Raw genomic sequence first — 2,052 nt, forward strand, 5'->3', positions numbered from 1 at the left:
AGCCTCAAGCTCGGGTAGTACTCGGGTGGGTGACCACCGGGGAAGTCCGGGTGCTGTCTACTTTTTAGCCCGTTTTGAGCTGTTTACCGACATTGCGTGTGTTTGCAAACGCAATATATGATGTCTGGATGTGCCCACACGACATCTTGGTTTTAGTATGCCTGGCGAGCCACTACACACGAGATCTTGTTTTTTGTATGGTGTTCTTTAAATTTGATTATTATGAAGATGAAAGAGAACCGTTAGAACGGGTATGAAGGGTGTTCTAGGGGTGCTTTATGGTGCTCTTTCACGTGGACATATCGCAGCATGCGACATGTCAGCGGAACACTGTCTAAATTAATAAATACTGTTTTGGCCGATTTCTAAAAGCGTCTATAAAAGGGCATAAATGCAATGACTCGTCTTTGTAACCCTGCGGCCTAGGCGTAGTTTTTCACGGGGAATCCGAATATCAAAGGTAGATTTATGTACAACATGTACTTTTTTTGCAACATGTACTTTTTATCTACGGGACATAGACATATGTAAAAACACACGGCGGAGCTGTTCCCGCAATCAGATTTTGTCTAACTTATCTAGATCAAAAGTTATTCAGCGAAACGTGAGACTTTGTTTGGCATGCTCTTTTTTTAGGTGGTTTTTTCCGGTTTTATGTGCCGCCCGGCAGATCTGGCCTGCAGACTTTAGCAGAAAACTTGGCGCATGTGTTCGCACGACCGCTCCCAAAGTTTTACAAGCATATCTCCAGTAGTTGCTTCGCAATGATTTTTTTAGTGACGCCAAAAAACGCCATTTTCGCGGAAAATGGACACCTTGGACGGCCAAAATCACCACTTTTGGCCATGTTTGGCCCTGCACATCCAGGAAGCAAATGAGACTGCTCCGTATAAAAACTGCCCTAGGGGTGCTTTTATGCGCGCATTCCCGTGGTCAAGTCAGATTTTGGCTAAATTTAAATGCCTTGTCTATAAACATTTTTTTCGACCTAAATTTTCACCTGTTTTGTCCCGAAATGATAGCACCCATTCTTTATTTGCCTATATATCGCGAAGGAGGCAACTTTTTTCCTGTTAAGTATAGATAAAAATTTAATTCGGCGTTTTAGCGCACGAGGAACAAAAGTCTCCATACAAGCTACCCTCGGTTTCTAATGACTTTTTGAGTTAGGGAAGCGTGGATCTTCTTTTTTTCTTGTTTCCAGGACTTCACATGAACTTCCAACTCAACTCGAATTGTCATCCCGGGCCCACCACGCATCGAAACGACACTTTTCTCGGAACTGGCGAATAAAAAATAGGTCACCAGATGCGCAAGAGTCTGGGATGACAGAATATCAAAACAATAACAGAATCGTTAGTACTTTTTTTGTCACCAGCGCCCTTTTTCTGTTTTCGCGTACATAATCGAGCATAACTTTATCAATTTATACCATATCGACCGATATCGATTGTCACGATAGTGTACTTTTTTTAGGCGCACATGATGGTAAAAAGAACGGCCACCTATTCCCAGCCGTTCTTAAGTTATGCTCTTTTAAAGATTTTACTTTAGAGATGACACACCCTCTCATTTCACTCCATTACATGCTCTTTTTGCTGAATTACGTGGCACAGACGCAGAAAATCATGGTTCGCAAGTCGAACATTTTTGAAGAGCGCATCGAAACGGACATTTTCTTAAAATAACATGGTATACAAAAAGTGCGTTCTTGAGCCTGTAGCAAACGATTTGCATCCATGACATCCCAAAAACTTAAAATAACATATCTCGACTCCTAGAATGAAATCGACGTGAATCCTTAGGGCAGTTAGTGTGTTTTAGTATCATACTTAACACCACAAAGTTTTACGGGGCACTCTACAATACTCTTCCCAAGACGCAAGAAAATGTTCATTTTGCCTGGGGCACAAACGCTCGTAGCCGGGACAGGCAGCGAAGCCACGACATCGGATGAAGATACCGGCGGCGGGCGAGTAGCCGCGACTGACGAAGTCACCGGAGGACTGGAAGACGAAGAACCCGCCGAAGTCGTCGAAGCAACCGCAGGAA

General features: G+C 43.4%; 1 protein-coding gene and 1 non-coding gene across 2 annotated transcripts in view; both read left to right on the forward strand.

Annotated features, from left to right (window-relative positions):
• PITG_33076 lies at positions 1-64 on the forward strand. Its single transcript, XR_009934470.1, has one exon. It is a non-coding gene; the product is annotated as an 8S ribosomal RNA (ribosomal RNA).
• The window catches only part of PITG_17227 (uncharacterized protein), a gene marked incomplete at both ends in the record, with an annotated part of 1,568 nt that extends 1,225 nt beyond the window's left edge, over positions 1-343 (forward strand). Inside the window, one exon of the mRNA XM_002896832.1 lies at positions 309-343. Coding sequence (XP_002896878.1) covers positions 309-343 — 35 coding nt within the window. The remainder of the gene's footprint in view (positions 1-308) is intronic.
• Between the last annotated feature and the right edge of the window lie 1,709 nt (positions 344-2,052).

Source organism: Phytophthora infestans, genomic scaffold, assembly GCF_000142945.1.
Source record: "Phytophthora infestans T30-4 supercont1.52 genomic scaffold, whole genome shotgun sequence".
Taxonomy (NCBI): domain Eukaryota; phylum Oomycota; class Peronosporomycetes; order Peronosporales; family Peronosporaceae; genus Phytophthora; species Phytophthora infestans.